Source organism: Panthera pardus, unplaced genomic scaffold (genome assembly GCF_024362965.1).
Source record: "Panthera pardus isolate Hobbes unplaced genomic scaffold, ASM2436296v1 HiC_scaffold_25, whole genome shotgun sequence".
In the NCBI taxonomy this organism is placed as follows: Eukaryota; Metazoa; Chordata; class Mammalia; order Carnivora; family Felidae; genus Panthera; species Panthera pardus.
Window position 1 is genome coordinate 32,157,708 of NW_026526821.1, and position 27,588 is coordinate 32,185,295.

At 38.2% G+C, this 27,588-nt stretch overlaps 1 protein-coding gene across 5 annotated transcripts in view; it reads left to right on the plus strand.

Moving 5' to 3' along the window:
- MCM8 (minichromosome maintenance 8 homologous recombination repair factor) overlaps positions 1-27,588 on the plus strand; it is a 57,599-nt gene that overhangs the window by 22,121 nt on the left and 7,890 nt on the right. For 2 of the 5 annotated variants that reach the window (XM_019462552.2, XM_019462553.2), the window contains exons 9-19: positions 1,268-1,419; positions 1,666-1,861; positions 4,759-4,789; positions 5,307-5,447; positions 8,686-8,827; positions 11,884-12,079; positions 13,778-13,997; positions 14,295-14,504; positions 15,790-15,866; positions 19,494-19,683; positions 21,891-22,206. In XM_019462552.2, the coding sequence (XP_019318097.1) occupies positions 1,268-1,419; positions 1,666-1,861; positions 4,759-4,789; positions 5,307-5,447; positions 8,686-8,827; positions 11,884-12,079; positions 13,778-13,997; positions 14,295-14,504; positions 15,790-15,866; positions 19,494-19,683; positions 21,891-21,983 (1,648 nt within the window). In that variant the 3' untranslated portion in view covers positions 21,984-22,206. The other 3 variants (XM_053890420.1, XM_019462554.2, XM_019462556.2) reach the window with 3 other exon arrangements.

A 27,588-nucleotide genomic window follows, 5' to 3' on the forward strand; every position in this document is an offset into this window, starting at 1 on the left:
ATATTTATAGTTTTCCTGATCTCACGCTTATTTTCCAGTAGGTGCCTTTTTATAGGTGCTTATTCTTGTTTTATGGTGTAAGATTTTCTCAAAAACCCTTAGGCAGCTTTTTGTTTGTTTCTAATGCTCTTCTCCTCCCTAAATTATTGCCGTGTCATGATGAAATATCTGATGAGCAATGAGACGTTAGTTGGAGTAGGTAGGGTGGGTTTCCTTTGCCATTTTGTGGATAGGAGTTTCTCCTCATGAGGCTTCCCCCCTGGATAAGAAGGTAGGGATTCCAACTAACAGATTTTACTATGTGAATGTGTTTTTGAATTGCAGTTGGGCTTCTCATATGCCAGAATAAGGAGGCTTTATTCTGGAACTCTGATACCCTCACTAGATGCGGTAGCTCCCCACACAGAGTAGATGGATCCATTTCTTTAGCACAGTGCTGTGGTTTTTGCCAAACAGTAAAGCCTGGTTTGCTGGGATGCCCTCATTCTTTCCCTACCCCCATCCACCCACCTACCAAAAAATTATCAACAGTTCTGTGACTTGTCTTTCAGTTGATTTTCCTGTTTCGTTTCAGCCATCCACTCCTACTCTCCATTCCTGCCGACTACAACCTAGAAGCCTCTCAAGGGCTCTGCTGAGAATATTGGCTCCCACTTCTCTTGTACCGTTGTAACTTTTTCCTGTGTGTATTCTGAACTTCATTTTGTTTTATCCATTAATACTTTCCCACTTGCTGTTTTCTAAAATTTCAAGATCTCTTGTTTATCAGTAACACCTCTGCACGCCTAAAAACTTCTCTTTATTTAATGACTGCCATTTTGGTGGACATTTTGGAGAGAGGCTAGGCAAGTGTATATACTCATCCCGCCATTCTTTTTAATTTTTTTTTAAGTTTATTTTGAGAGAGAGAGAGAGAGAGAGAGAGAGAGAGAGAGAGAGAGCGCGCGCGCAGTGGAGGGGCAGGGAGAGAGGGAGAGAGAGAATCCCAAGCAAACTCCACACCAGCAGCACTGAGTGTGATTGGGGCTTGTGATCTGAACCGAAATCAAGGGACGCTTAACTGACTGAGCCACCCAGGTGCCCCTCATCCTGCCATTCTTAATTGGAAACAGCTGAATTAATTTTAGATACATTATTGATTTTTTTTTTTTATTTTTTACTACTCTTCCCTTTAGCTCAGTACCTTGTGGATTCCAAATAGTTGACATGTTGAAGAAATGACTTAAAGTCAGTACATAAACTGACTGAAAATTGTTTAACTTTTTAGAATACAGGAGCTGATGTCTGATGATCAGCGAGAAGCTGGTCGGATTCCACGCACAATAGAGTGTGAACTTGTTCATGATCTTGTGGATAGCTGTGTCCCAGGAGACACAGTGACTATTACTGGAGTTGTCAAAGTCTCAAATGCTGAAGAAGGTATGGTATAACTCTTCTCATTTTGATTGTCCCTCAATAATTTGTTAGCAGTCATCTTTTTTCTTTTTAAGGTACTTTTGAATCTACACTAGTATAGGGAAGGCTTGTTTCTTATACAGGTGAAACTTTTCCTTAAAAATAAAGGTTTATTTGTAGCTTATTGTGCCTTTCTTTTACATGCTATTCAAGTCTTTGTAGGGAAAATGAAAATACCAATTATTGTACTTCATGCTTTGAAATTTACAGGTTCTCGAAATAAGAATGACAAATGCATGTTCCTTTTGTACATTGAAGCAAATTCTGTTAGCAATAGCAAAGGACAGAAAACAAAGACTTCTGAGGATGGGTGTAAGCATGGAGCACTGATGGAGTTTTCACTTAAAGACCTTTATGCCATCCAAGAGATTCAAGCTGAAGAAAACCTGTTTAAACTCATTGTCAAGTATGTATGAGGTTATCTGAAATTTTATTATGTATATGTACCATAGGGGTGCTCTTGGCTACTAGTAAGAAAAAAACTAGTCAAAATGGTTGCAAATTACAATTCACAGGTCAAATCCAGCTAACTGCCAATTTTTATATGGCGCATAAGCTAAGAATGGTTTCTGTATTTTGTAATGGCTGAAAAAAGAAGAGTATTTCATGACACACAAAATTATATGAAATTCAAATTTCACTGCCTGTAACTAAACTTTTATTGGAACACAGCCACAGTCATTCATTTATGTAGAGTCTGGCTGCTTTCCAGCTGCAATGACAGAGCTGAGTAGTAACAGAGAATGGCTCACAGATATTTACTGTCTGTTCCTCTGTAGAAAAGTTTGCTGATTTCTAGTTTTATCCATAAAGAAAATTTACTATCTCACACAGGAAGTTAGTTACTCAACAGAAGAGTGATGGGACTATGAATTCCAGTCACTTCAATTAGTAGTATGTCAGGGGTTGTTTGTTTACTTTCAAAAAGGAAGAAAGATATCACATAGAAGTCACTTCAATAAGCATTTCATAATATTCTTTTATTTCCATGTTTTTGCCATGTAGTAGAGAAGAAGCACAGTAGAGGCATTTTTGCTTTAATGGTTAAGAGGTTTTTTTGTTTTGTTTTTTTAAGATAAATCTAAGTTAGAATCCTTCTTCAACCACTTAACTTCCATTGTGGTTGGATGCATGTTACTTATTATCGCCTTGATTTTTATCTTCCTAAAATAGAAATAATAAATTCCTGTCTCAGAAGGTTGTACCAAAGATTAAATGAAATTCAATAATATATTTAATTTAACACAACATGCTGTTATTTTAAAACATTGACAATTTTTTGGACAGTTTTGAAGAAACAATAAACAAGAGAGACTGAAAATTGGATATACCTAAGGGTGGTGAAGATCTGAGGTTTTGAAATGTGTTGCATTTTCCTTCACCTAGGCTTAGGACACTTTAGAGAATTTGACTCTTTTTGCGTTGAATATGTTAATTAACTGACTAAGAAAGTACGCAGTTCCTCAGGGGATTCTTTGTCCCTAAACCCTCAGAGACTTCCTGTGAATGGGTAGCCATCCAGACCCACCCTGGGAGAGGAGGTACTCTGAGCTGAAGTGGGGGTGTGATCTGCGGATCAGTGACTGTGTGGTATGTGGGCTCTGAGCAGATGGGGAGGAGTAACCTGGTTGAAGATCAAAACGCCTCTTCAATTGGTTCCTCTTACCCATTATAAATAAGAACAAATGTTTGCAGTGGTCCTTCTGCTATACTTAACTTACAGAAAGGTTTTCTTCCCACAGGTTGCTTTTACCCTTCAGTTCTAAATTTGTAATTTCAGCATCAAAAACCAGAAGTTTTCGTTTGTTAACCTTGCAGGGGTTGACAAATTAGGTAGGCTGCCTGGTTTTGTAAACAAAGTTTTACTGGAACACATCCCTGTCCATTCATCTACACATTGCTTTCACACAAGTTGAGTCGTTGTGACCCAGACAGTAAAATTGAAAAGATACAGTTTCTGGCCCTTTAAGGAAAAGTTTGTCTACCTTCGTTAGAGTAACAAGTAGAAGACCATGAAAGCAGAATGCAGAAGACAGTGGAAGGTTATGTTTTAGTTTAGGTTCCTTCAGAAGCAATGATTTGGGTAAGCATTTATTTGGGAGGTGATCCCCAGAAATACTGGAAAGGGAATGGGGGAGTGAGAGAAAGGGTGGTAGTGTATGGTGCCTCAATGAGGAGGTTACTATAAGCATCCAGGGCTTAATCCTCTTGAGACCTCGAGATACTAGACTGTAGAACTAGCCTCAGTATTTTTCTATCCAAGGGCCTAGATTTGGGGCTACTCTTGGAATATTCTATAACCCAGCACTTTCAGCCTGTCCTGCCTGCCTGCCTGCTGCTGCTGCTTCTGCAGCCAGAGAAAGTCCTTCAGCAGACAGGTGGAGGTGTGTGGTCAGAAGCTAGCAGTAATTATGTGGGAACATGCTTAACAGTGAGCACCAGGGGGATGTGGCAGGACAGCAACTTCTGTGTTTACATGTATTAAAAGGAATAATGATTTATACTTAACTCCTGGTTACATCTCTTCCACTCTGGCCTTTTCTGTGTGACCCTTGTTTTTACAATTGGTAAATGTAAATATACCTCTTTGTAGTCATATATGGTCTTATTCTGATCCTTTGAGCTGAGCTGAAAAAATGAAATTTTATCTCCTCTTAAAGTATCATTTACTCAATTCACCCATTAGTCTTCTTTCCATGACTTGGCTACACAGCTGCCTATTCATGTAAAATGCAATATAATTCTGTATCCTAAAGTAGAAGACCATGATTATGATGTGTTAAAGGCTGGAGATGGATCAACCATATATTTGGTTACTTTAAAATGCTTTGCGGGGTGCCTGGGTGGCTCAGTTGGTTAAGTGTCCAACTCTTGATTTCAGCCCAGGTCATGATCTCATGGTTCTAAGATCAAGCCTGCATTGGGCTCTATGCTGGGCATGGAGCCTGCCTGAGATTCTCTCTCTCCCTCCCCAACTGCCCATCCCCTCCTTGCACACACACTCTCTCAAAAAAATAATAAATACAATAAAAATACATTTAAAAAAATAAATGCTTTGCAAGTATCCTGTCTCCCTTACACAGGCACAGTTTTTAAAGCATTCTTCCCTTTATGGATTAACCAAGAACTTTGAGAAATTTACTGGTAGAATAAAATGTCTTGGGTTGTTTGAGGGATGTAAACTATATGTTTGTCTTTGTTTTTTTATGCTAAATAAACCAAGTTAAGCAAGTTGTAAAGTAAATCCTCTAATGGATTGATGAAATGAAAATAAGAATTTCTAAGTTGTATTTTGTTTTTCAGCTCACTTTGCCCTGTCATTTTTGGTCATGAAGTAAGTATTTTACTTCATCTTTACCCAAAAATACATAAAGTTGGCAAAAAAAATAGCTAATTTCTGTTAGCCAGATGTTTGTATTTTAATAGGTCATTATTCTCCAGAAGTGAATGATGTGAAAGGCAAACTATAGCTTCTTGTAATAACAAGCTACTTACTAATTCAAGCTAATAGGAATGAGGTTCTTTAAAGTGACTTTAGGTGTAAAGTATTAAAGCAGAAGCTAACAAATATTTCCCAGTTTTGTGGAGTAGATTCATGCTTTGCAAGGTAGGTCTTTACTCAGTAAAGATACCTCTTTGATTTTATGTGCTTCCTACCTTTTGCTTTTTAATCATTTACATTATGGAAGTTTATATTTTAATTTCCTTAGGAAAAAAAGTAAAGTTCAATCATGCTTTTAAAAAAAAATCTCAAATAAATGTAAATATAGAGGGAAGAACATCCCTTTTTTGCTAGTCATCTTTATGTTTTTCTTACTTTGGGGGTCCCCCCCTCTTCTTTCACACTTGAGCTTGTTAAAGCAGGCTTGGCATTAGCACTCTTTGGAGGAAGCCAAAAATATGCAGATGACAAAAACAGAATTCCAATTCGAGGAGATCCACATGTCCTTGTTGTTGGAGATCCAGGCTTGGGAAAGAGTCAGATGCTACAGGTAGGAAATCAATCATCTCGTATTTAATGTATTCCTTATAAAATGTGTGATTGATTCACAAGTGAATTTTCTCAAAGCATGCAGTGTTTGTGTTCTAGAGGATATAGTTGGTCTGGTGGTATAAGTGAATTGGGGTTTATGTGAGTAAGATGTCACTTCTATCTGGCCATCCTTTCAAATCGAGTCAGTCTCTGTCACACAGACTGTTGCAGGCATGCTGGTCTATTGAGAGATTACCTATTGTGAAATGTTAACCATTTCTCTAACCCCCTGCTTTTTTTGCGTGGTATCAGTTTTGGTAGTCTTTTTTGTTGTGGCTTCACCTATGAACAGAATAGTTTGTGAAAGTAAAGAGCAGGGAAGCAAGGTCACACATTCTCTGATCACACAACTACATAAACAGTGTATTGAGCTTAAGGAACAGTGTGATAAAGGTAAGAGATCTGTCTCTATACATCTTCACTGCTCTGAGTTTAAAGCAAGGCAACTTCTGTGAAAAACTTCTTGTTGGTCCCCAGGAAGATTCTGCCTCTGCCAATCAGAGCCTTGTGGTTCTCCCCATCAGGGCTTATGATGGCCCTAGAAGGCTCTGCTTGTTGGAATGCTTGTGGTTGCATTTGAGTGACACCTGGTAAGTCAGCCATAATGTCCTTTCTGAGAATGCCCATGTGTCCCCATTCCTCACCACCACCCCCAGTGTAGAAAAATGTGACCAGACCAGGGGTCTCTTTGCTAAGTTGTAGTTCTGCAGCTACTGCATCTTTGTCCAGGGGTCAGAACCTTGGTTGCATATCAGAATCACCTTTGGAACTCTTTGAAAATCCTGGGGCCTGCCTAGTCCAACTGAATTAAGAGTGTCTGGATTAGGGTCCTAGTGTCTGTGTGCAGATAACCCACCACAGGTGATTGTGCTGTGCAGCAACCAGGATTGAGAACGACTTTGACGTCATCATTGCATTATAAACCCACTGTCCTTCACATCAGAATCATTATATATTCCCTACATTTGATTGTTACATCAGCCATCATTATAATTCCTAAGCTGACATTTCATTTATGTTTCCATGTTCCTTTGGACCAACTGGGCCTACTTTAAAAAAAAAAACAAAAACAACTCTGTCCTGAGCCCTTGCTAGAAACCTGACAGCAGAGACACAGCACCTAGTTTTAGGGGAAACAGTTGATGATAAAAATAAAAACAGGATACCTAGCCAGATTATGCATGTAAAAGGTCCATGTGTGGACCTGAATTGTTACAGCTTTCTTTTCTTTTATATCATTGTGTATATAGCGAATTAGTGTATTATAGGTAGAAGCCTGGTTAACTTCCACAGTGGCTAGTTATCTATACAAATAAATCTTACAGTTTATACATTTTGCTTACGGTGTGTAAAAGTTCCATTTTTCTCTCTTACTCCTTTTTATCCCCCTCTTACTCCTTTTTTATTTAAGAAATAGATATTAGCAGATAATGGTTTCAGAATACATTTAATGGTACTGAAAAAAATTTAATACTAAGAAATGGCATCGGCAACTTTTCATAGTTTTTAGACCTGGAATAATGCCTTTTAAACCATGGGCTCAATTTAAAAATAGAAGCTGTAATGTTGGTGGAAATTAAATGTTGTAAACAGAGGAGGGTATTTGGATGTAAGTCTTCTAGCCCTGCTAAACCAGTTTTTAAAAATTAGGCTAATACTAACAGTCATCATTTACTTTATATTTTTAATCCTCTTTTCCTCTGACCATTTAGTAAGCCATCATCATCCTCTCAGACTAATAAGGGATTACAAATAACAAAAATAGTGAGGGGCGCCTGGGTGGCTCAGGTGGTTAAGCATCCAACTCTTGATTTCAGCTCAGGTCATGATCTCAATGGTGGTGGGATTGAGCCCCCACATCAGGCTCCATGCTGAGAGCCTGCTTAGGATTCTCTCTCTCTCTCTCTCTCTCTCTCTCTCTCTCTCTCTCTCTCTCTCTGCCCTTCCCTTGCTCACACTCTCAGAATAAACATTTTTAAAAATGATAGCTACTGTTTATAAGCTAGATATCATAGGGCCCCTTGGGTTGGGCACTGCACATGTCCAGAGCACACTATCAACATAGCAGTGTGAACATTGTCTCCTGTGGTTATGCAGTGCACAGCACGCACAGTGGCCTTGCATTGGGCACTTACTATGTGCCAGGTACCAGATTTAAGTGCCTTATATACAAAAATCTCATTTATTCCTCAGGGATATACGTGATTAAACAAGGAAGCTGAGGCTCAGAGAGATCTGAGAGCAGCATAGCCAGTACATGGTAGAGCCAAAATTTAAACAGGTTTTCTTGGGGCACCTGGGTCACTCAGTCAGTTAAGTATCCGACTCTTGATCTCAGCTCAGTTCATGATCTCAGGGTCATGAGTTCAGGCCCCATGTTGGGGCCTAGGCGTAGAGCTTGCTTTAAGAAAAAGAATAATAACAAAAACCCAGGTCTGCTTGAATCTGGAAGTCCACACTTTTAACTCTTATGTTATTTAATCACTTTTCTGACCTGCCATAGCTTGTTTACTCAGGTGAGCATTATTGAGCCACTTTATTACCTGATGTATAAAGAAGCATTGAAGCCTTTGAAATTAAAATTGGTACTCATGTGTTTTCTGTTTGAATGTGAAAACGAAGCATAAAATGAAGTTGTATAATATTCACATGACCACAGTCATCAGAGACAGGCTGCCTGGATTTGATTGAATCCTCACCTCCCACCTTCATAGCTACTGTGAGTTAGTGTATGCAGGGCTTGGTTTCTACGTGATTAAGTGGGGATGTAATAATGCCTTCCTACCTCACTACTGTGGTAGTGAAGATTGTATAGTAAAACTGTTAGAAGAATACCTGGCAGGGGTGCCTGGGTGGCTCAGTCGATTAAGCATCCGACCTTGAATTTTGTTCAGGTCATGATCTCATGGTTCATGAGATCAAGCCCTGCATCAGGTTCTGTGCTGACAGTGCAGAGCCTGCTTGGGATTCTCTCTCTGTCCTCTCTCTGCCTCTCCCCTGCTCGTGCTTTCTCTCTGTCTCCCTCCCTCCCTCCCTCCCTCTCTCTCTCTCTGTCTCTCTCTCTCTCTCTGTCTCTCAAAAATAAATAAATAAACTTAAGCAAAAAGAATTTCTGGCATATAGCTGATATTTGTAAGCAGTTACTATTTGTTTTTCTTTTACTTTGGTTGATTCTCTTAAACCTTTTGTTTCCTTAGGCAGTATGCAATGTTGCTCCACGTGGTGTGTATGTTTGTGGTAATACCACAACCACCTCTGGTTTGACTGTAACTCTTTCAAAAGATAGTTGCTCTGGAGATTTTGCTTTGGAAGCTGGTGCCCTTGTACTCGGTGATCAAGGTAAGAGACCAAACTCTCCACTGTTTACAACATTTAATTTTTCACTAATATTACAGCTTCTATTTTTAAATTGAGCCAAGGGTTTTAAAGGTATTATTCCAGATCTAAATAATTAGTAATTCTGGGGCTTTTGGGTTTTTTTTTTTTTTTAAGTCTTTTCCAGTTCATTTCTTTACATTCTGTTCAAGAGGCATTTGGACAGCACTGTATTGACCAGTGAGTTGAGAATGAGTGCCAGAAAAAAATAACCGGAAATGCAGTTTACCCTGCGGAATTGAAACTGGTACTTAATGTCATTCATTGTCAGAATCTTGTGATAGACACAATTATATATCAAGTCAGTCAAGTCAAATAGGTATAGATAACTCCTTGCACTTCCCATTTCATATCAACCATCACAATTGTTTAAAAGACTGTTTTAAAGCTTTACGTCAAGCTCCCTGTGGGGTGGAATATGGTTATCTGTTGACTGCCACATTTATCTTGTCTAATACATAGGTGCATAGTAAGTACTTGCTGAATGCATTACTATTACTTAGTTCAGAATACTTCGAGATGCCTTGGAACTGAAAATAAGGTAAATGTTGTTATCCTTTACTCTCAGAGGACTTACAATAAGAATTTAGACTATTACATTATAATTAGAATTTTGCTGTATTTTAACCCATCTCATTGGATGTTTGTCAGGATTTGATGGAGAGTTTATAAGAAATCCAGTTGGAGGGCTTAGCAAGAAGGGATCTCTGATTAAGCATTGCTACCTCATTTTCTCTTTGTGATGCTGTAACTCTATTGGAAACATGTTCCTATGTATGTGTCAGGCAGCGCCCAGATTCCAGTCCAGTCAAGGCCATTCATTCCTTTGTTTGCTGGCGACCTCCACATTTCTGAATCCAGATCCTATCAGCAGCCCCCACCCACCCCCTTCCTTAATACTTTACCTGCTTGGTTTCCAGGACACTCTACTCTTCTGGTTTTCTTACTTCATTAACTCTTCCTTCTCAGTCTTGGTCTTTATCTCCCTAACCTTAACTGGTTGGCACCTCCAGGTGCTTAGGTTTTGTACCTATTTTCTTCTTAGTCTATGTTACCTTCTCAATGATCTTATCTAGTCTCATGGCTTTGCCTACCTATATGCCAAAAATTTCCAAATTTATATCTCTTCTTCCTTGAACTCCAGGCACTTTTTTTTTTTTTTTTGAGAGACAGAGAGAGAGAGAGAGGGAGGGAGAGAGAGAGAGCATGAGCAAGCGCAAGCAGGGGAGGGGTAGAGGGAGAGAGAAAATCTTAAGCAGTCTCCATGCCCTAACTTGGGGCTCAATCTCACAAAATCAAGAGTTCGATGCTTAACTGAGCCAAAATCAAGAGTTGGATGCTTAACTGACTGAGCCATCAGGGCACCCCCAGGCACATATTTCTTTTTTTATTTTTTTAATATATGAAATTTATTGTCAAATTGGTTTCCATACAACACCCAGTGCTCATATCAAAAGATGCCCTCTTCAAAACCCATCACCCACCCTCCCCACCCTCCCACCCCCCATCAGCCCTCAGTTTGTTCTCAGTTTTTAAGAGTCTCTTATGCTTTGGCTCTCTCCCACTCTAACCTTTTTTTTTTTTTTTTTCCTTCCCCTACCCCATGGGTTCCTGTTAAGTTTCTCAGGATCCACATAAGAGTGAAAACATATGGTATCTGTCTTTCTCTGTATGGCTTATTTCACTTAGTATAACACTGCCCAGTTCCATCCACGTTGCTACAAGAGGCCATATTTCATTCTTTCTCATTGCCACGTAGTACTCCATTGTGTATATAAACCACAGTTGATGGACATTTAGGTTCTTTCCATAATTTGGCTATTGTTGAGAGTGCTGCTATAAACATTGGGGTACAAGTGCCCCTTATGCATCAGTACTCCTGTATCCCTTGGGTAAATTCCTAGCAGTGCTACTGCTGGGTCATAGGGTTCTTAATGCCTGTTTTTACAGTATCTCTATAACTTCCTCAGACTTAACACATCCGAAATCAAAACTCCGATATTCTCCTTCAGACCTATTTTTATAGTCTTTCCCATCTCAGTCAATGATAATTCCATTCTTCTATTTGCTAAAATCAGAAAATGTACAGTCATATTTGGCTTTTACATATACCCCACATCCAGTCTATTAACAAATATTGTGGGCTCTACCTTCCATATATATATATATATATATATACAGTATCGAGACTCTTCTCCATTGCTGCTACCCTGATCCAAGACACCATCATCTCTTACATGGATTATTACTGTGATCTCCTAGTTGGAATGCTTGTGACCACCCTTGCCCTTTCCATTGTTCTTAACAAGGCAGAACAATCCTGTTAAAACTCAGATAAAGTTATTCTCCTGCTCAAAACCCTCCAGTGGCTTCCTATCTCACTCGGAGTGAAAGCTCAAGGCTTGACAGTAGTCCAGGGCCATTCACATTCTGGCCTTTTAATCACCTCTTTTGCCTCATTATCTACTACTTCCTTCTTATTCTCCAGTTACACCACCAGCACATTTTACATTCCTGCATTAGGCTTTTTTACTTGTTATTCCCTTTGCCTGTGCTTCCCTTACTCCAGATAAGTCCACAAGGCTTGTTCCCTTTCCTCCTTGAAGTTTTTGCTCAAATGTCCTTTCCTTACCCGAGAAAACTGATCTTATATAATTATGCCTATCTCATGTAGTTGTTGAAATATACTATCTTTTGAATATGCATATCTCTTATTTCACCTGTTTGAACATAAGTCTTTAAGCTTTCTGAGGGTCATTCGTATCTTCATTTTTGTAGCACTCACAACACATGCCTTGCCTATGAAAAATGTTGAATGAGAAAATATTACATAAAAGTTACGACAAGTGTTTTATTTGCTGTAAAACAAGCACAAATTCTCTACTGTATGACATTTTATAATTTTAACTGCTGGAAACAATTACAAATAATTTCCTTATTGTGGAACAGTTTCCATCCTGTAAGATTTGGAACTTAACCAAAGAAAGCTTTTTGTCTGTATTATTTTACTGTGACTGTAGGTATTTGTGGGATAGATGAATTTGATAAGATGGGGAATCAACATCAAGCCTTGTTAGAAGCTATGGAACAACAGAGTATTAGTCTTGCTAAGGCTGGCATGGTTTGTAGCCTCCCTGCAAGAACTTCCATCGTCGCTGCTGCAAATCCAGTTGGAGGACACTACAATAAAGCCAAAACAGTTTCTGAGAATTTAAAGTAAGTCTCTTTGGATATTTATACCTTTAATGTATTGAATCCTTATAAATCAATAAGAAAAAGATAACTGAGGACATAATAGTTCACAGAAATGATAATTTCTAGTAAATGTACAAAAACATGTTGAGCACAACAAATTAAAGCAATGAAGTACCATTGATAGCTACCAGATTGGCAAACATTTTATATATTAATAATCATTATTGGCAAAGGGTTGGGAAAATAAGTTCTCACATATTCAGGTTAGCGTATTGAAGGACAACTGGCATGTTTATTATCACTGTTTGAAATATACATTCCATTTGTTTTAGCCAGTTCTACTTTTAGGAATCATACTCACAGAAATAGTCATGTAAGTGCACAGAGACGCATTTACAGGTTGGGTATTATGCCATTGTATATCACAGACAAAAAGCGGAAACAGCTTAAAATGCGCATTGGTAGGAAAGTGGTTAAACTATGGAAGGCTGAACAGTGGAGAATAGCAGGTATAAAAATGGAAGTAGCTCTGTGTGTGCCGATAGGGAAACATGTCTGTGCTTACTGTTAAGTGAAAAGAGCACATTACATATTTACAAATGGGGTATGACCCCACTTTTTCCCCAAAACAGAGTTTGTATTGGTATGTGTGTATGCTTTGTCTTCTAGTTTGTTCTGTACAGGTTGGACAAAAGGCATAGGGAGGGGAAAATAGGTTGAAGTGATTGTGGAAGTGAGAAAAAGACAAAAGAATGCCTCATGTGAAAAATTGGAAGCTTAAATTCTAGAGGGAAAAAACCCAAATTTCCTAGTATTTGATAATTTGTACCTTTAATACAGAAATGGTACATGGCAAAATATACAGTAGTACTTGGAGATGCTATACCACCACCACCAAAAAAGTCAATCTAGGGACCCCTGGGTGGCTCAGTCGGTTAAGTGGCCAGCTCTTGATCTCAGTTCAGGTCTTGATCTCAGGTCATGAGTTCAAGCCCTATGCTGGGTATGAAGCCTACTTTAAAAAAAAAAAAAAAAAAAAAGTCAATCTATTAGTTTTTCTTATTAAAATGACAAAGTGCTACATTAGAAAGATCCTATTGAACAAGGACTTGGTTTTTAGATTCTGGTTTTTAGTGGTACCCAAACCTGTTTTGGGGTGTTGACCAAATTCTTTAGCTACTCTGAATTTCAGTTTTATTGTCTCAAATAGAAGGATAATCTGATTGGTGGGATCAGGGACGATGACTAAGTAGAACACAGCATTTTTATTATAATGATTCTAATGACTTCTAAGAAAAAGTGGGTTTTTTAATCTAAATAATCATAGATGCTTTGAGAGACTCAATGTCTTGGTGAAAGAAAACATACAAAAGATTAAAACGACCCAACTAGATAACCCCTGGTGTATCATATAGCATTTGTTTTAAAATTCAAAGGCATTGTGAAACTTACCATTAGGTAGTAATATAGAACACAGACATGGTGTGAGAAGGGGCCTTATCATTAACCTACCAAAGGTAGGTACATGTATGACTGGTGTGTGGCCTGGTGTCTCTCCAGAGTTGGTGGGTGTATCGAATACAAAAGCTATTGTTTGTTTCCTTAACATAAACTTTATTTTTTTAAAGTTCTACATGGAACTTCAATAGTAAATAAGTAAATGGTTTTCTACTTGTTTTGATTCCAATCATTGTTTCTTCCTTCTTCCCTGCCTCTTAGAATGGGGAGTGCCCTGCTGTCCAGATTTGATTTGGTCTTTATCCTGTTAGACACCCCAAATGAGGACCATGATCACTTACTCTCTGAACATGTGATTGCAATAAGAGCTGGAAAGCAGAGAACTGTTAGCGGAGCCACTGTAGCTCGCATGAATAGTCAAGATTCAAATACTTCCGTACTTGAAGTGGTGTCTGATAAACCATTATCAGAAAGATTAAAGGTATGAATGTTTCCGCTCCTTAGTCATTCATTTCGGTTCTGTTTGGATGTCAGAGTTCAGTATGTTGCTTATTGTAGAGTAGTAATATATAAGCTTTCATGCCAAAACCTTTTATATTACAGTAGTAGGGTTTATATAAACTGCATTAGAAATAATCTGTCACCTAGACTCAGAGCTGGAACTACAGTGTTGGGCTTCTTTGGAAAGTCTTTTAGAACTTTATATGTATCTAAACAGGTTATTTTAACAGAAAGATTTTATTTGCTATCCTTGTAATCTTTTTTTATCATGCTTCAGGTGGTTCCTGGAGAAAAAATAGATCTAATTCCCCACCAGCTGTTGAGAAAGTACATTGGTTATGCTCGGCAGTATGTCTATCCAAGGCTGTCCACAGAAGCTGCTCAGATTCTTCAAGATTTTTACCTTGAGCTCCGGAAACAGAGCCAGCGGTTAAATAGCTCACCAATCACTACTAGGCAGCTGGAATCTCTGATTCGTCTAACAGAGGTTTGTTTCAAATTCATGCTTTTTTGACTTAAAAATGGGGGCAAGAGGTGGTATGATTTCTGTCAATTTCCTGCATAATTAACTTGATTTTTCTTCCAGCTGAGAGGCAATTAGAAATGGATGTATAAAAATGTTTAAAAATGTTTGGCCATATCTGTAACAGAGCCAATCAAGCCACTTCTTTCTAGGCACAGAACCAGTTACTAACCATGCAACTCCCCCCCCCCCCCCCCCCCCCCCCGCCCTTTTAATGACATTGAAGACTCCTGGAGTGTGACAAGTAGTTAGGTTAATTAAGGATTCTGAGATTCTAAGTTGAATATATGGGAGCATGGAATATGTCAGTATTTGATTTGATACATGACAGGTCCATAAGGATAGTACCTGTTTTTCTAATAGCAGTAACATTTATTCACAGGTTTGGAATGCTAAGAGAACTCTGGCAGTTAAAATAGCTGGAGTTTGGGCTTTTTGCTTTAAAATCAGATTATTTCTTCTATGTTGTTTTAACAAATTGGTTAGGCATGATTTCCTGAAAGTAAAAGGCAAGGAAAAACCAAGGGTATTTCATAATCAAATTTTCTGAAATGAACACTCAGAAAGATATATGTTAGATAAAAATAGGTTTTAATCCTACTTTATTTAGTTCATTTATTTAGTTTATTAAGTTTATTTGTTTATGTTGTTGGGGGGGAGGAGCAGAGAGAGAGAGGGAGAGAGAATCCCAAGCAGCCCCTATGCTGTCAGCGTGGAACCCAGTGTGGGGCTCAAATCCACAAACTGTGAGATCATGACCTGAGCCAAAATCAAGAGTTGGACATTTAACTGACTGAGCCACCCAGGTGCCCCTAATCCGTATTTTAAATGAGCGATTGGGGTGCCAGAGTGGCTCAGTCAGTTAAATGTCTGACTTTGGTTCAGTCATGATCTTTTGTTCATAGGTTCGAGCCCCACGTCAGGCTCTGTGCTGACAGCTCAGAGCCTGGAGCCGCTTCAGGTTCTCTGTCTTCCTCTCTCTCTGCTCCTCCACTGCTCGCATACTGTCTCTCTCTCTCTTTCTCAAAAATAAACAAACATTAAAAATTTTTTAAAATAAAATGAGTGATTGTTTTCATACTCAAGTTTTCAGATAATTTTATTCTGACTTTGATATTATAGTCCTCCTCCTGCAATCAGTTTTTGTGTAAAATGAATAAATGAAACAATCTTAGACCTACTTTACCTGCTCAAACAATGTCAAATATACTTACTGTTGTTATTTAAAAATGGTTTTTTTATTTCAAAGGCACGAGCAAGGTTGGAATTAAGAGAAGAAGCAACCAAAGAAGATGCTGAGGATATAGTTGAAGTTATGAAGTATAGGTAAGATTAAATTTTAAATGCTGTTTTAAATGAAATATCAGTCATCGTTTCATCTCAAATTAAATATTTAATTATGCCAAGCAAAATTATTTTTACTTAGCCCATTGGATCCTTTTAACAAACTATATTTTCTTGGTTTAAAATATTTGTATAAAGAAACAATCTTTATATTAAAATGTTTTGAATGGGTATACATTCACATAGTTATAAAATCAATTCAAAAATACATATTTTGAGAATACTCAAAAGGAACAGCCTCATAATGGGTAAAATCATCATTAACACTTAATGACTACCAACCCTTTCAACCAATTCCTAACATTCCCTTTTGTATAAATATCCTGTTGGTTTAATATTCTACTGTGCTTGGACTGTCAGTTTCCTCTTTTACACGATTCAGTACTAGGGTTTGAGGGGTCTTGTAGATGAAAATTTTACCAAGCTGGCTTCATTCCCTCTCTAGTTGACTTCATTGTGTTGGAGACCCTCAGTTGCCATTTGTCAGCAACCAGACAGTCTAGGAATTACTAGACTGTCTCATTCAGTGTGCTGCCAGGGATTCAGTGTACTAGCATGTGAAATAAAGGAGTGGCCATAAATACCAGTTGTCTGCCTGACTTATGGTGGACCTAGCTTCCTGGCAGACCAGACCAATAAGAATCCTAGAGATTGCCTACAGGGCACCTGACTGGCTCAGTTGGTAGAGCACGTGACTCTTGACCTCAGGGTCTTGAGTTCAAGCCCCATGTGAGGTGTAAGGCTTACTTGGAAAAAAAAAAAGATACCTAGAGATTGCCCCAACAGAGATTCTTTTTTCACTAGAAAACAAAGCCACTGAACCTAACCGAAATTCCAAAAAATTTGGATTCTAACTTTGTTCCCAATTAAAAACAAGGACCACTAGTAGGGACTCCTTGTTTAATGATAAAAAGTTGCCTCTTAGTTTAGAATTTTTCTTAACAGACTGCTTTTTTTTTTTTTTTAAGTTTGTTATGAGAGAGAGAGGATGCGCATGTGCGTGAGTGGGAGAGGGGCAGAGAGAGAGAGAGGGAGAGAAAATCCCAAGAAGGCTCCATGCTGTCAGCACAGAGCCTGACATGGAGCTTGATCCTGCAAACCATGAGATCATGACCTGAGCTGAAACCAAGAGTCGGCCGGTTAACCAACTGAGCCACCCAGGCTCCCCTGAGCATCCTGCTCTTAAATTCTCCACCTGTGGCAGTGGGGCTATCATTGCTACTCCTGGTTTCCTTTTCCATTTAATGATCTCTCACCCTTTAGACATACTGGTGCCTGGCTCTACTGAATAATATCATGGATAGACTTGGGCTATCCAGCAAATCAGGGATCAAACTCTTACCTGTAACATTCTCTTTTTAGGCTTTACCCTAAGTTAGTTTCCTTAGGCCTCAGACCCCAGACATTGCCTCAAGCAGCCATCTAGTATTTCCCCACAATAAGTCCACTGGTCTGATTCATTCTCATATCTGAGAATTACACATTATAAATTACACATTAAACCTTTTCAGTAAAAATGCCATATTGATTCTGCATGTCTGAATCTTCATGTCGGACAGTGTTTACATGTACTTTTTCCATCCAAGAGGAACTCTTCCATATTTTTTTGTGTAACTTTGTATTTTTTTCTACTACTTCTCAAAGTTGCCTTGCTGGTAATTCTGAATTAGTTTTAGGCTGTCAATTTACTCCTGAACTCCTGAAAAAAGAGATCTCATTGTTAAATATAAGCAGTATCTACATGAAATTACTAGTTTGTTTCCTTGAACTGAATGTGCTTTATTGGCTTTTACACAAATTTTCAGATAAAAAGAATAGGTTGATTCCTAGTGATTGGAATTATTTCCTAGTGATTCCTAGTGACTGCAGTTATTTCCATGGTAGATATCAAGATCCAGTTAAACACAGAGACTAGGTTGTGAATTACCTGTTTTATTATACTTACCATGCTTTCTGTCCTTAGTCTATGCTCTAGGAGAGCAGGGACCCTATCTGTCATCTTTACCAGTGTACTCCCAGGGCCCATACCTAGCACACAGCACACCCTCAGTAAATGTACTGCATTGATAGTAAAGTTGACCATGGGAATCATCTTTCATTCATTAACTCTTCCATTTCAGAGTTTCCCTCTCTTGAGTTGTGAATGTTTGTACTTAATGTGGTCTTGAATCTATAAAACTACATTTTAAGCAGAAGCAGAAGCCAAAATAAAATCTAAACTGTGATACAGTTCATCATAGTTATCAAAGCACATAGCTATAAAAACTAAATGTTTATGGCCAACAGTTCACTTAAGTTTTCTTTAAAAATGTACTAGGAAGCACAAGAGAATAGAGCCACCTTCAAAGATGAAACATCATTGAGTTTTTTCTATTTCAGCAAAGTGGCTCAGATATTTATAAATCTTCACATCTGAAGCCATGTATCTCAGATTTAAATCCCAGATATTCCACTCATTGGCTGTGTAACCTTTGGCAAGTCACTTAACTTACCACACTTTGCTTCTTCATCTGTAAAATGGGAATAAGAATAGTCCCTAGATCAGAGGATTGTTGGACTAAATGGGGTAGCATATGGTGATTAAACATAATTAAGCTAAATATGAATTGTTAATACATAGTAGTTTAAAGCATTTTTGACAAGTACCTTATGAAAAATAAGCTATGGTTTATTATATTTACATAATCATATTACATTTCTTACCATTTATTAGTCTGATTTGGATGATTCATTCCTATTTGTACAGCTTTCTCTTTCACGTAAGCTCTTATCAGGAAACAAAACAAAGCTATGTTTTTAGTAACCCTATAAACTCATTGCTGTAAGCTCCTTAAGGGCAGGAATTACATCTGTTTTATTCACCAGTGCAAGTCTACTGCCTAGCAGGTGACCAGTTTATATATGATTAACCAATTCCTGATTAAATAACACCTTTGCCTCTGGGCTTTGTGTGAGATTATATCTGTCCCATTGTACAGGCAGGGAGTCATCCACAGAGCTGGATTAGAAATGATGGCTAATTTTATCTCTCACTGGTGTTTTCAGACTTCTGGCTAAAATCCACTAGCAAGAGTGCATATGTCTTTCTTTGATGATACTGTGAAAATAAGAGGAAGCAGCAGAGAACTAAAAATAGTAGGTGGATCCTTTAATATCTAACCACCATTACCGCAAGTCAGCAGAACGGTTCTAGTTCATTCCCACAGTATTTTTAAACATCTTTCATCTGCCAGGTGCTGCACTAGGAGCTGGGAACATATCTTTGTCCTCTAAAGCCTAAATTTAGTATGTTTAGAATTTCTTTCTTTCATGAATCAAAAAGAATGTTCCAGGCATTTATATCATAGTCTATCAACTTTGTATTCTTACGCTTTTCTCTTTTCAAATGTAGATGTTTCTTAAAAGTGGCAACTGTGTCCAAAAATATTTTTATCGGCACATAGTTCATATCATAGTGAATTTCGTAGTGGCTGTTCAAGCAATACATGTTGAAATCTTTGCTATGTGAGTCTCATGGTTATTTCCACATTTTTCTTCTTATGAACTGGGACAAAAATTTCCATAGCCGTGCTACATTGGGTAACTCTGTTTTCCTCCCTTCTCGTTAAGCATGCTAGGAACTTATTCTGATGAATTTGGAAACCTAGATTTTGAGCGATCCCAGCATGGTTCTGGAATGAGCAACAGGTCAACAGCAAAAAGATTTATTTCTGCTCTCAACAACATTGCTGAAAGAACTTACAATAACTTATTTCAATTTCAACAACTTCGGCAGATTGCCAAAGAGCTTAACATTCAGGTATGATAAGCCAAATAGTTAATCTTGTTTATGAAAATTTCAGGAGGTCTTATTAAGTGTAGAATTTTTAAATATCAGAATATTTTGATGACTATGGAAAACAGTATGGAAATTACTCAAAAAATTAAAAGTAGAACTACCCTATCTATGATTCAGCAATCTCACTATGGTACATTTACCCAAAGAATACAAAGGAATTCAAAGGAATACATGCACCCCTGTGTTTATTGCAGCATTATTTACAATAGCCAAAATATGGAAACAGCCCAAGTGCCAATTGTTGGATGAAGGGATAAAGAAGATGTGGTATAGAGAGAGAGAGCACGCACATGTGCTCGCTCGTTCTCTCTCTCTCTCTCTCTCTCAAAAATAAACATATTTATTTTTGAGAGAGAGAGAGAGAGAGAGAGAGAGAGAGAGAGAGAGAGAGAGACTGAGATGAGTGGGGGAGGGGCAGAGAGGGAGACGCAGGATCTGAAGCAGGCTCCAGGTCAGCACAGAGCCTGACACGGGGCTCGAACTCACTAACCGCAGATCATGACTTGAGCCAGTTGGACAGTTAACTGACTGAGCCATCCAGGCGCCCCGAAGAAACAGACTCTTAGCTATAGTGAACAAACAGATGGTTATCAGAGGGGAGGTGGGTGAGGGAGTGGGTGAAATAAGTGATGGGGATTAAGAGCACACTTTATCAGGGGCACCTGGCTTGCTCAGTTGGTGGAGTGTGCTCCTCTTAATCTCAGGGTGGTAAACTTGAGCCCCATGTTGGGTGCAGAGATTACTTAAGAATAAAATCTTTGCTGGGGCACCTATGGTGGCTCAGTCAGTTAAGTGTTAGATTCTTGATTTTGGCTTAGGTCATGGTCTCATGGTTTGTGGGTTTGAGCCCCATATTGGGCTCTGCACTGATGATGCAGAGTCTGCTTGAGCTACTCTCCCTCCCTCTCTCTCTGCCCCTCCCCTGCTCATTTTCTCTCTCTCTCTTTCTTTCAAAATAAATAAATAAGCTTAAATGAATAAATAAAAATAAAATCTTTGCAAAAAAAAGTATCACGAGCACTAAGTAATATATGGAATTGTTGAATTGCTATATTGTTCATCTGAAATGAACACTGTATGTTAACTACACTGGAACTAAAATTTTAAAATAAATAAATATAATGGAGATTGAAAAAATAATAAAATATTTGGATGAAAAGAATGGAATAGGCTTTTTTGAAGTATTTTCTTTATTTAAGCTATGAAATTAGCTGCTCAGAGCTTTAAAAAAAAAAAAACAACAAAAAACAAAACCTAGCAGTGTTAGGGTTCCTGGGTGGCTCAGTCAGTTACACATCCCATTCTTGGTCTCAGCTCAGATCTTGATCTCAGGGTCATGAGTTCAAGATCCATGTTGGACCCTACTCTGGGTGTGAAGCCTACCTAAAAACAAAAAACAAAAACAAAAAAACCCAGCAGTTTTTATCTAAAATGCATACCTACCTCTTTTTTAGCATCTTGATAGTTGAAGGAAACATGAGAGACTCACTTTCCATGTTTTTCTGACAAAATCTCTTGTGGGCAAGTCAACTTACATCTTTGCATCTCTGTTTCCTCGTTTGTTCAACAGACATGATTCCAGGGGCCGACTTCGGCTCAGGTCATGATCTTGGGGTCCGTGAGTTCAAGCCCCACGTCAGGCTCTGTGCTGACAGCTCGGAGCCTGGAGCCTGGAGCCTGCTTCGGATTCTATGTCTCCCTCTCTGCCTCTCTCTCTCTCTCTCTCTCTCTCTCTCTCTCTCTCTCAGAAATAAATAAACATTAAAAAAAAATAGACATGATTTCACCTGTTCTGCTACTTGAAAGTTTTAGTGAAAATGAATGTAATAAGACTTTAAACATGTAAGACAGTTTATATGGAAAACTGCCCACTCAATTTCAAAATTGGAGCTACTCTAATTTTTGTTTTGAAGCTAATCTAAAACAAATACAAAAAATACTCTGGATACTGGAGTTTTTAATTTTGATTAGCTCGGCTAATCAAATAGAATAGAATCTCACAATAGAATTGAAAGCTCATATGTAAGCAGTTTTCTCTATGAGGAAGTACAAATAAATTTATTTGCCCAAGAAACTTGAGAAATGCATGTTATGGTTTGAGAGATTCATTTTATAAATCATGTTTTTGCATATTATTTAATGGGCTGTTTTTTGATGTTTTATTCCAGGTTGCTGATTTTGAAAATTTTATCGGGTCACTAAATGACCAAGGTTACCTCTTGAAAAAAGGCCCAAAGGTCTACCAACTTCAAACTATGTAAAATGACTACCAACCCAGGACGTCTTGAGATTATTAGCAATTTAAAACTATCTCAGTAATAAAGAGTATGTAAAAAAATATATATATATATATATTGTTGTCTGGAAAATGATGTCCTAAAATTAATGTAATAGGAAAAAAGATTTAAGAAGTGATAAAGCCATGTGTTTAGTTTTTACAGCTTCTCTGAAAGATGAGAAAAATAAATTGTTTATATTTTTAAATGATGTAATTATATGTATTATATATAGTTGTATTTTTGACCTCTTTTATTCTTACTTTTTTTCTATAAAATGTCCATCTGAGTAAACATTTGCTAAGTTACATCTTAATGTTTAAATAGCTCTGACACACAAAAAATGAATATCTTTCGGAAATAAATTGAAACCAACTTTCAATTCCAAAAAAAGTTTGGAAATATTTTATATTGACACATTTAATTTAACATCTTAGTTACTGAAAAAAATTTTAAACCATATTATGTTTTATTACCAAAGTTAAATATGTACCTGTGGGTTTTGGTTTTTTTTTTTTTTTTTTTTTCGTATTTTACTATTTTTTATTTTTATTTATTTATTTATTTATTTATTTATTTAATATATGAAATTTATTGTCAAATTGGTTTCCATACAACACCCAGTGCTCATCCCAAAGGTGCCCTCCTCAATACCCATCACCCACCCTCCCCTCCCTCCCACCCCCCATCAACCCTCAGTTTGTTCTCAGTTTTTAACAGTCTCTTATGCTTTGGCTCTCTCCCACTCTAACCTCTTTTTTTTTTTTTTTTTTTTTCCTTCCCCTCCCCCATGGGTTTCTGTTAAGTTTCTCAGGATCCACATAAGAGTGACACCATATGGTATCTGTCTTTCTCTGTATGGCTTATTTCACTTAGCATCACACTCTCCAGTTCCATCCACATTGCTACAAAAGGCCATATTTCATTTTTTCTCATTGCCACGTAGTATTCCATTGTGTATATAAACCACAATTTCTTTATCCATTCATCAGTTGATGGACATTTCGGCTCTTTCCATAATTTGGCTATTGTTGAGAGTGCTGCTATAAACATTGGGGTACAAGTGCCCCTATGCATCAGTACTCCTGTATCCCTTGGATAAATTCCTAGCAGTGCTATTGCTGGGTCATAGGGTAGGTCTATTTTTAATTTTCTGAGGAACCTCCACACTGCTTTCCAGAGCGGCTGCACCAATTTGCATTCCCACCAACAGTGCAAGAGGGTTCCCGTTTCTCCACATCCTCTCCAGCATCTATAGTCTCCTGATTTGTTCATTTTGGCCACTCTGACTGGCGTGAGGTGATATCTGAGTGTGGTTTTGATTTGTATTTCCCTGATAAGGAGCGACGTTGAACATCTTTTCATGTGCCTGTTGGCCATCCGGATGTCTTCTTTAGAGAAGTGTCTATTCATGTTTTCTGCCCATTTCTTCACTGGGTTATTTGTTTTTCGGGTGTGGAGTTTGATGAGCTCTTTATAGATTTTGGATACTAGCCCTTTGTCCGATATGTCATTTGCAAATATCTTTTCCCATTCCGTTGGTTGCCTTTTAGTTTTGTTGGTTGTTTCCTTTGCTGTGCAGAAGCTTTTTATCTTCATAAGGTCCCAGTAATTCACTTTTGCTTTTAATTCCCTTGCCTTTGGGGATGTGTCGAGTAAGAGATTGCTACGGCTGAGGTCAGAGAGGTCTTTTCCTGCTTTCTCCTCTAAGGTTTTGATGGTTTCCTGTCTCACATTCAGGTCCTTTATCCATTTTGAGTTTATTTTTGTGAATGGTGTGAGAAAGTGGTCTAGTTTCAACCTTCTGCATGTTGCTGTCCAGTTCTCCCAGCACCATTTGTTAAAGAGACTGTCTTTTTTCCATTGGATGTTCTTTCCTGCTTTGTCAAAGATGTGTTGGCCATACGTTTGTGGGTCTAGTTCTGGGGTTTCTATTCTATTCCATTGGTCTATGTGCCTGTTTTTGTGCCAGGTTTTTTTTTTTTTTTAATGTTTGTTTTTGAGAGAAAGAGACAGAGAGAGTACAAGCTGGGGAGGGGCAGAGAGAAAAGGGGACAGAGGATCCCAAGCTAGCTCCACAGTGATAGCGAGTCCGATGTGGGGCTTGAATTCACAAATCATGAGATCATGACCTGAGCCAAAGTTGGACGCTCAACCAATTGAGCCACCCAGGGGCCCCAAATATGTACCTATATTAAGTCAACAGCTGTGTAAGGCTTATTAAAACCAAGCCGCCTCAACTCACTACACAGAGGGTGAGGATGCTGTTCTCCTATTCTGTGTACGTACATAAATACACATACACAGTTTCCCATTTCTTTCCAATTTAGTTCTATGTCCTCTTTCTTGTTTCACTCCCTCCTTTTAGTAGAATCGATCTTCTAGTAGCTTCCTGAGAAAAAGTTCATAAGGCAAATTCTACCCTTACCTCTGGATTGGGCATAGAATTTTAGTTTGTAAAACTAAAATTGGATGTTGCTGTTTAGAAATCCAAGACCACAATCGCTTCCCAGCCTTTTGGCTAAGATCAAGTGTAGAAATCCAAGGCCATTGTGATTTTTATTCATAGCATGTGACCTTTTTTTCTTCTTGAGAAGGTGCTTAGATCTTCCCTTTTCCCAGGTATCCTGAAATTGTATAATGTTTAATAACTATCCTGGTGGTCTCTCATGCCAAAAATATTGGTGTTACCGTTACCTCTTTTTTTCTCTTATCCCTGTATCAGTCCATCAACAAGTTTGCTCAGTATCTTTAATTGGTTCCAGTTCCACTATTCTGGATCAAGCCACCCTCTCTTGTACCGCTTTATAAGGATGAAGACTCCACTTTATTCCGTTGCTGCCCCAGCAGGTGGAACGGATTTTTGACACATACCCCTCTGAGGTGGATACACAGACAGTGGGTGATTATACCACTTGTGAATGAGGACACAGAACTTAACCAAAGTAGGTAAGCAATTTGACGTAAGACTATGAAAAATAATAAGAGCATAAAAAGGATTTCTACTAATAAGATGGAGGCATTCTCCTCTTTTTCTCCTATGAAGTTGCTCAAAACCAACAAGGAAACTGAGAAATACAAATATATAGTCCACCTTCTGTGAACTAGGAAACAACTGAAACCCCAAACCCCAACACGCTAGGAAAAGCTGCCAAAAGCTGTCAGGATGACCCAGGTAGCCTTACAGGAGGGAAGACGCGAGACGATGCCTATTGGTGAATATCTTAGAAGAAACCAACAAAGTGTATTTCTTAAAGTATACTTTAAATATCTTTGGGGTAAAAAGTAAAACCCCATGTTTGTAATAGTGTGAATATGGCATACAGGTTGGCAGCAGCAGCTTCTCTGGATCTTGCTGGAACACAAGAAATAGAACAGGAGAGGTTAAATGAGAAGTCACACTGATAAGCCACCATGAAGGAGGAAAAAAAAAATCTGGCTATGCTCAAATTTCTCCAAAGCAATATTCATCAGTAAAACAATGGAACATTGCCTACAAGATTGTTTTTTTAAGTTTATTTATTTTAATTTTTTTTTTAACTTCTTAAGTTTATTTTTGAGAGATGTAGAGAGCACAAGCAAGGGAGGAGCAGAGAGAAAGGAGACACAGAATCTGAAACAGGCTCCAGGTTCTCAGCTGTCAGCACAGAGCCCAACACAGGGCTCGGACTCACAAAGCAGAAGATCGTGACCTGAGCCGAAGTCGGATGCTTAACCAACTGAGCCACCCAGGCACCCATGAATTTCAGAAAAATGTCATGTTGACAGTAGTAAATATTTTAATTAAAAAAAAACATTTAATAATAATAGGTAGTGGGTCAGATTTGGCCCATTTGGCTATAGTTTGCAGCATCTTGACTGCAAATAGTAAAAAACCTGACTTGATTAAGTAGGAAAATTAGGGTTTTTTAAAAGAATTTTGGTTAGCTCACAGAATTATTGGAAGACTGGAGAACCAAAGGCTGAGCTTCAAGGAGCAGTTTCTAAAACCATGCCTTAGGATTGGTCTGAAGACCAAGCCACTGTCACCCTACTGCCACACGAGGCACTAGAGGAGAGTGCTGTGCCTCCCTGGTCCACTGATGCCACTTCTTTTTTTTTTTTTTTTATAATTTTAAAGTTTTTTTTTTTTTTTTCAACGTTTTTTATTTATTTTTGGGACAGAGAGAGGCAGAGCATGAACGGGGGAGGGGCAGAGAGAGAGGGAGACACAGAATCGGAAACAGGCTCCAGGCTCCGAGCCATCAGCCCAGAGCCTGACGCGGGGCTCGAACTCACGGACTGCGAGATCGTGACCTGGCTGAAGTCGGACGCTTAACCGACTGCGCCACCCAGGCGCCCCACTGATGCCACTTCTGTACCAGGGACACTGGGAAATGACCGCCCCTGCAGAAAGGTGGAAGAATGTCCCCCTCCCCAACACGTACCAAAAGAGCCACAAAAAGTTATTCACAGGGTCTGTTTCAATTGCTGAATTCAAAAATAGAAATCTCATTCAGAAACACCTGACTGATGGAGGCCAGGTTCTATGCCTCTTTCATAGAGTGCTAGGGAGTGTTTTGGGTTCTGCTTTAGTGAGGCAAGACCAATAAAGCCAAACTTTCTCATTTGTTATGAGACTATTCAAGTGGTACTAGACTGCCAGACCAATATCATTCGTGTATATAGAGCCAACAAACACGTCCTAACATACAAGAACTCAGAAAGCATGAACCATTCTTGAAGAATCTACCAAAATGTGACTTATAGCAAACTAGATGAACAGGGGGAAAAATTGGCAATGTACATTGGATATTTAACTGTAAGATAAAAACTAAGATAAATGTGGGGATAACTGCCACAGAACAGAATATAAATATTAAGTCCTGATTTAAAAAAAAAAGATAGGAGGGAAAGGGTATATAGTGTAAATATGAGAACTTCATCTTTAAAGGCTGGGGTGGAGGCTTAAAAGGTATTTAATGCTGATAAATCTATTAATAGAATGAAAAGCATATTTCACAAAAGTGAAGTCAGATAACAGCAAACAAAATAAAATGGTAGATGAGAGAGAGGACAAGGATATGTACTACATAAATGGTATGTTCATACATTATATATATTTATATATATAGTATAAATATACTAAAGGATATATACTATATAAGTAGTATGTTCATACATCATATAGTCTAAATATACGACATTGTGTTGAAAGAGGAAAATAATAGATACTATTTAAAAAATCAAAGGCTATTACTATTATATAAAATCACAGGGAAAAAGGTAATAAATTATCAGAAGAAACTCTTCTGTGATTTCTTTTTTTTTTTTTTTTAATATATGAAATTTACTGTCAAATTGGTTTCCATTCTTCTGTGATTTCTTACATATTGTGCTGTTCATTTGGCATCCATTAATCACAAGGCCAACCTAACAGCCAAAATTGTTCACATCTCCTCTGCAATCCCAGCTTTTGCAACTAAACCACAAACCCCAAACCCCATCAGTGTTTCACTTCCTGCCCAGTAGGGGACATCCCTACATAAAAACTTCCCACCAACTATAGCAATAAAGGCCTAGGGTTTCCCCTCACTCCTGCCTCCTGACC